The sequence below is a fragment of the Vicia villosa genome, linkage group LG7 (assembly GCF_029867415.1).
Source record: "Vicia villosa cultivar HV-30 ecotype Madison, WI linkage group LG7, Vvil1.0, whole genome shotgun sequence".
NCBI lineage: Eukaryota > Viridiplantae > Streptophyta > Magnoliopsida > Fabales > Fabaceae > Vicia > Vicia villosa.
The window spans coordinates 98,814,084-98,821,811 of record NC_081186.1 but is presented as its reverse complement, the minus strand read 5'-3'; the positions used below and the strand labels follow the sequence as shown (position 1 = coordinate 98,821,811).

General features: G+C 35.2%; 1 protein-coding gene across 1 annotated transcript; it reads left to right on the top strand.

Annotated features, from left to right (window-relative positions):
* Positions 1 to 2,326: 2,326 nt before the first annotated feature.
* LOC131616096 (uncharacterized) lies at positions 2,327 to 7,551 on the top strand. Its single transcript, XM_058887334.1, has 7 exons — positions 2,327 to 2,626; positions 2,704 to 2,742; positions 2,851 to 2,988; positions 3,920 to 4,059; positions 4,206 to 4,297; positions 5,880 to 5,995; positions 6,533 to 7,551. The coding sequence occupies exons 1-7, from the start codon at positions 2,483 to 2,485 to the stop codon at positions 7,181 to 7,183; spliced, it is 1,320 nt and encodes a 439-aa protein (XP_058743317.1). The 5' UTR covers positions 2,327 to 2,482; the 3' UTR covers positions 7,184 to 7,551.
* The last annotated feature ends 177 nt before the right edge of the window (positions 7,552 to 7,728 follow it).

Below are 7,728 nucleotides of genomic sequence, written 5' to 3'. Positions count from 1 at the left end.
TGGAGTCAACTGTCCAACAAGTGACATCAGAGTCTAACTCTTGTAATAAAACTAATCGTCTCAAGATGTAAAATGATTTCTAACAATTATTTTAATTTGAATCCTTTCTTAAATACACGTCCACACTTTGATGGTGAAATATTTAACATATGAAAAATTAGAATGAAAAATTTCATGAAGCTAATAACTCTTATTTGTAGAATATTGTAATAAATGGTTTGTTTATTCCTACTTTTGTGTCAGAATAAAGTATTAAATAAATTTGTTTTCCTTTAGACCTAAAAATATATGAGAAAGGTAAATTTTGATTTTAAAGGTAAGTACTTAATGACGAGTGCTCTCGTTATCAAAGACTTTATGGTGAGGTTACCATCACTCTTGACGACGTCGCATGCCTCCTATATATGTCTACCAGGGGTACCCTCCTTGGTCACGGTAGGCTAACGAAGGAGGAAGCGAGGGAGATGTTGATTGAGGAGCTAGGGGTTGAGCCTGAGGACGCGTTTGAGGAGGTGGAGAGGACCCGCAGGGCGCATGTGAGGTTTCACTGCTTCGCGCGACAGTACGAGGTCGAGCTCCTTGCGGCACTGGCTGATACTAGTGACGAGGCAGAGGTGGATATACATAAGCAATGGGTGCTGAGATGTTACTTTCTATTTTGGTTAGGGACCAACTTGTTTGTGGACACGAGCTCATTGTACACAGACGCTGTTTACTTGAGATACTTATCGAATACCGCATGTGTCCACGAGTACAACTAGGGAGCGGATACACTGGCGTACATCTTCCATAGACTTTGAGAGGGATGCCTGTGAAAGGCAAGGAGTGTGGCTGGCAGTTGTACCCTTTTAGTGGTAACAGTCTTATATCCTTCTACTTATTCTCAAAGTTTATTATATATTTTTGATAATATGTTTGATCCCCGTGTTTTTTTTCCAGGGTTGGATATTACATCACTTCCTAGACATTATTGGCAGGGGAGAAGTGTCGGAGTACATTGAGATCATGCCGCGTGCTAGAGCCTTCATCCCCCATAGGAAACCATGTCTCAAATCCTTACAAGCGCTATCTTGACCGCATGGGTGCCAAGTACGTCCGATACGACTGCTATATTGATCACCGTGAGACGGTTCCGTTTGATGAGATCGCACTATATTCTGGATGGTTGGCTTCCAGTTCGACCATCATCGTTCGTTATCTTCCAGAGCGCGTCATGCGGCAGTTCGGTTACCAGTAGACGATACCTCACCATCCTTCTGTATTGCCATGACCCGACGGCAGCTAGATGATGTCTCTGCAGACTTTGATCATCACATAGTTCGTGACGAGCTTCGGGCGACCAGATCAGAGGTAGACTGAAGCTGCGTCGACGGGTACATCACCTAGTACTACAGAGTGTCACACCCATACATGATTCCCACTGCACCGGAATCACCACACAAACCAGCCCATGAGTAGATTTTGCGGACTCATCAGTCTTAGTTGGACCACACCAACGATGTTCTTCCTCGGTGTCGTCAGATAACTGACATTGCGCAGACATACATTTTCGATGGTTTCTTCCCTGAGGGGTCTGATGGCAGACGTGTAATGGATGATATCATTAGGGTGACATATGAGGCATTTTTGTACCACCGACATCGTGCCAAGACATGTGGGACACTTGACGGTAGAGACAGAGCAGCCAACATACGGTGTGGTGGACGCAGAGGCAAGGCCAGAGGCAGATGATGATGTCCGACACACACATTAGTGACGCTTGTGATTTTTTTATGTCTGTATTTTTATTTTATTTATGTACTTTTATTTTGATTTTGTATTTGACATTATGGCCAATGATTTATACGATGTATTATTTTCCGTTGCCTTTAAATTGCATTACTTTAATGTACTATGATTGGATGTTTCATTTTTGTTAAAAAAATTGGAGTTTATGAGTGAAATGCAGATGATTTAATATATAGCAGAATGTTCCGTAAGTACAATTACAAAAATACTATGTTTTTAACATGTTTTGTATATGTACATGTACCTACGGATGATTTGTTGAACTGAATTAATTAAAAAATTTCTAACGTTTATTGTGTTTTTAACGCTTCTGTAAATATATCTTCGAAAAAACCCAATTTTATAAAAAAAGTGCTTCCAAATATATATTTACGGACACACAAAACATAATTAGAATTTCGTCAAGTGATTGAAAGAATTAAAAAGTATAAGAATATTGCATTCTAATAAAAAGAAAAGAAGATTGTTATCCTAAAAAGTTTTGGAATACTACAAAACTTATTTATCATAAATTTTTTTAATTTGTTTTTCAAAATCTGAATCCAATACAGCCTAAGATTAAATCTAATTCAAACATTTTAAATTGCTTTGAATACTTTTCTCCATAAAAAAACCCAATCAAAATTAATTTGCAAACACTCTTAGTTAAATGCAAAGCTAATTCCGATTCACCTCGTCGTCGCAACCCAAAACAATGAACGGCGAAGAAGAAGAAATAGCTGAAGAAGTTGAAGCCATGAAATCCGTCTACGAAAACGATTGCACCATTCTCCATTCCATTCCTCCTCACTTCCATCTCTCCCTCAAACCCAGAACCGCCAATGTTTCCTCTCATCAGGTTCCCAATTTTTCTTCAACCCCCAATTTCTATTTTTTTTTAAAACTTTTAATTATTCTAATTCAATTTCTTTGCAGTTTGTAGAAATTGTTCTTGAGGTGCATGCAACTCCACAGGTACATTTCACTAGATTATGATTATTGATTATACTATGATTGTTGAATTCAATTTTTCTATGTATAAATCAGTTGCAACAAAAGCTTATTTTTTGTTGTATCTATTAGTATCCAAAAGAAGCACCTTCTGTTGCTCTTGTGGATTGCAAGGGTTTAGATCAACATAGACAAAAGCATTTATTGGATCATATAGAAAGTAAAGCCAAGGAGCTCTCCCCTGGATTAATGCTTGTAGCTCTTTGTGAGGTAATCAATCAACCTATTGCTTTATTTATGATGGAAATGCTTCTTCTTTTTTTTTGTTGATAAAATAGTATTACTCATAATTTTACTTCATATCTCTATGTTCCTGTTTGTACATAATCTTATAATTTATACTTAGGGTTAGAGTCTGTTTGGATTGAATTTGATTTTATTTATGAATATAAGCACTTGTGAGACTTTTTTCGAAGAGCTTTCAAAAACAACTTACGACTTGTCCATAAGCTGATTTGTATTTGAGTTTATTTACAGATATAAGCACTTGTGAGATTGTTTCAAAGAGTTTATAGAAACAACTTATGACTTGTTCATAAGTTGTATTCAACTTATTTCCTTAAGCTCTTCAAAACATTTTCTAAGAACAACTTGTAGCTTATATGAAAACGATTTAACTTTTTTTTTTTTGTTATTATAGAAATAACTTATACATATAGTAAGAGTTTATGCTATGAGCTTAAGTTGTTTATCAAAATAGTTAGTAAACTCTATAGTAGTTTTTCCTACCAAGGTTCCTTTCCTAAAGTATTTTATGTTGTATTTATCCTTCTAAATGAGTTAATGTGCTTCCCAAATTACTAAGTAAAATGAGTTGTAGTTTAAAATTAACTCACAGGAGACTAAGGCCCAATGATTCAAATTTATGGTTACTTGAGGAATTTAGAAAAACTTAAATGAAGAATATCAACCATTGAAAAAACTGCTTAATCTTGTGGGACTGCAGACTCGTTCATTTATGGTCACTATGAACATCTTCCTGCCTTTATGTTTCTGTTGTGATACATAATCTTTTGCTTTATAGTTTTGACTTAAACTTTGGATAGGATGGAAGTTGTGGAACCTGAAAAATAAATATAGCTCGTCAATATTGTTTTTTGTACAATAATGATTGATAATTGATTATTGAATGTATTTGAAGGAAGCTGTAGAGAAACTATCAGAGATGAACCATCCTGATGGTGATTGTCCATTGTGTTTATTCCCTTTGGTCACAGAAGATCACCAAAGTGAAACCTTGCCTTTTATGAAGTTAATGTCTTGCTTTCACTGTTTTCACAGGTAGGACACCTATCATTTTCATTCTTCTGTTCTATGTTCATTATGCTAGATTTTTTTACAACCTTTGTGTAGTTAATTTTTTCTTGGTTTAACATTACATTTTCAATATCTAATTTTCCCTTCCAATTTCTCTCTATAATTGGCAGTGAATGTATTATTAGATGGTGGAATTGGCTTGAGAGTTCTAAACAAACAGGGTCTTCCAATTCAGATAATGCAACAGCTCATCGTAACCGGGGTATGTATAATTGTGAAGTTATACAAGTATAAATGTAGTTTTCAATGTGAAATCATTTTTTTTTACGGTGAAATATAGAAGCTTGAAGGACTAATAATCTAATACTCCGTATCTGTAACTCCTCTTAAGACATGGTTGGCTCCTAAATAAGTTCCTAATTTCCCAAATTCAATTTGAGTTTTGTGAATTGATTGAAATGTAAGACCGGTCTAAAATATTTTTCGTTCAAGATCTTGGTGAACAGATAGGAACCCATTGCAACAACTCGTGGTTGTTTCTCAATATCTATAGAAATTATTGCTTTGGAAGAGAACTGTCGCTGACAGATTAAACCAAATAGCATTGGTGTTCTTATGGTTGTCGTTGTTTGTTTGAAGTGTACTCGAGCATAAGAGGCACCTTCTAATTATAGACAACTCTTGATAGATATCTTCATTTCAAAATATTGGAGCTGAAACCTCACAGCTTACTGAAATTACATTCCAAATGCTCCGTTTTACTTCTACTTAATTGAAACCATGTCATCACCATGCTTTTCTAATCAAGTCTACATTATTTATTCTGTCTCTCAACTTTCCACCAAGGCTATATTATTTTCAACAATCATTCAAAGGGACACTAACTCTTGGATATGTCTAGTAGTTACATCAATACCAAAGTAAAAAATATAAGGACACAATGTCAATCCTTAGTGTACTCTTATAGTCATAGAAATTTTCTCAGTCACCATATGTTCACTCGTCACTATTTTGGCCTATAACTTGAATATAAGCATACTACAAACTCTTCCTTTTTTTTCTTTAGTCTTCCTCGATACTTTTCATGGCATCATAGAATACTAGGTCAATGAAGGCCATGTGTGAGTCTATTTGCTTATTTAAGTACCTCTCCAAATTACTTTGGCATAAGTAGATTACCTCTATGTTAGGTTCTCTTGTCCTAATTTTTGTTTAATTACTCCGTCCTACTGTTTCATAATGTGGCACCTAGTTACCGGGTTTTCTCAATAACACTTCATTAACCATATTGTGTAGCAAATCTACTTTTTTGTGAACTATCATCCGAGTTCACATTAGAAAGTCTTGTAATAATAATGTGAGATAAGTAATGACCTGAGTGCTAGCAGTAGTAGTATGAAGTACGAACTAAATACACATTCCCCGACCACACTCTTAGTAACTTTGATGTTGCATATGAGCTTAATCCATCTTTCCCACATGCTATAAATGATAATACAAAATATGGCTTGGTGTGTTGCTCCTTCATATTTTGGTATAAATGGCTTTAGGTTAGCAATTATGTTGATAGTTTTTTGGTCAATCATTTTTTGATATTTTATTGGAAATCTCTTACTTAGGTTCAAATGGCTCAACGTTACTAATTCGGGGTACTTTTTGGATTTACTCATATTTCCAAAATTTGATACTGTTGTTTAGTGTTCTCTTTCGTCATGCTTTATTGCAACCATAGTAAAACACAGATACCATACTTCATTGCAACCTTAGTAGACACCCTACAAATACATGCTATGATATATTTTTTTTCATGAGGAACTAACATGTGTTATTATTATTATTATTAGATAAGCATGAAAAATTGGAAGAGGGTGCTGGAAACTGCCCTGTCTGTCGCAAACCTTTTCATGCCAAAGATTTGGACCATGTGCTTGACCTAGTTGGCTCACATTCTTCCAAAGAGGTAAGTTATTTACCATGAGATGTAAATAAAAATTTCATTATTGGTGTCTATCTGTTTCTTTACTATGGCCTAGAGAGCATAGTCAGATGTCTGGCATATTTGTAACCCGTTTGAATTTGCCCCTACGATCATACTTGAAGTCTGATAGAGTTGCGCTTGTTGCTGTGTACATAGATGTGTTTTTTTCCCTAATTGAAGGGAACCTGATGATTTTCGATAATTCAGAAAGATGATTTGGAAACTGTGTATTAAACATATGATTGTCTCAACTTTATTCTGTCAATATTCCTCAATTCTGATTTCGGAGTAGGGAGACTTCAGAAAGTGAAACCTGTTATATTTCAGGCAACTCTCATTTCATTTACATTCTCCATTTCCTTTTAGTGTTCAATGCACTGTTCAAAAGAAACCAAATTGAATAAGCTAGAACCTATTCACTCCTTCAAACTTGATATTAAGGCAAACAATGGTGTTTTTCGAAATTAGTATCTTATATTTTACTATTGAATTTGATTCCAATTTTCTGTTGGAATTCAGAGTTTGAATAATGAAGTCGATAATGAGGAAAACATCCTTCAATCTGAGGACGAGATCATCAGAAAACAGAGGTTTGAAGCCATCTTAAGTTTACAGAAGGAGAACAATGGTTTGATTGAACCCAAAAAAGATATAGTAATATTGCCTGGTATGTATCTTCAACAACCGGTTGCAGTGCCCGACTCCACATCAACCAAGGAACCTGATGAGACTGAGCAACATGAAAGAGATCCACCTGCAGTTTCGTCTGGAAAACATGTTAGTGGGACCTCAAATGGACCGAGTTCTAGTGGGAACAGGAATTTTGGTGGAAGGAGGCATAGACCAAGAGGTGATCATCATCACTCTAGTTCGACCGCAAGACCAAGAGATGACCATCATCACTCTAGTTTGACTGCAAGACCTAGAGGTGATCATCATCACTCTAGGTTTATTGCAAGACCAAGAGGTGATCATCATCACTCTAGTTCGACTGCAAGACCAAGAGATGATCATAATCACTCTAGTTCGACTGCAAGACCAAGAGATGATCATAATCACTCTAGTTCAACTGCAAGACCAAGAGATGATCATCATCACTCTAGTTCGACTGCAAGAAAACCAGTCCAACAATGGGTGGTTCGAAGAGATACTCCTAGCAATAAGCAATAGAAGCTATATGCTATCTTTCATTGCTATTGTTCATACTTCATATTATTTATAGAACATATATCATATGAATGTTCTGAGTGCAAAGAAATGTACCAAAAGTGTAGGAAAATATCACAGGTAGAGAGTAGAGGTAGGGTATCCTTTTGGTTGGAGGAACAGAAAGAAGCAAAATAAGGAAAAACCAAGTTCAGAAGGTTCATATTCTTTTTGAATTTTATAATTTTTGTTTTCATTTGGAATATTCCATGTAATTTATTTTTTAATCAACAATCAAGTTATACATTCTGCATTTCCTCAAGATGGCATTTCCACTATAAATGTTGAAGATTTCAATTTGAAGATGGGAAATTATTACTTCCAAGTTGCTACTTGACTTTTAATTTTACATTTCAGGCTAAACTTGATTATTATTATTATCATTATTATTTAATTTGTAATGTATATTTAAGTCATTTAAGCATATGGTGATGAAGAGCATGTAAATAAATTGCTAGAAAAACAAAACAAAACTATATGAACCTTGTAATGTTGAATGTTGCCTAAAC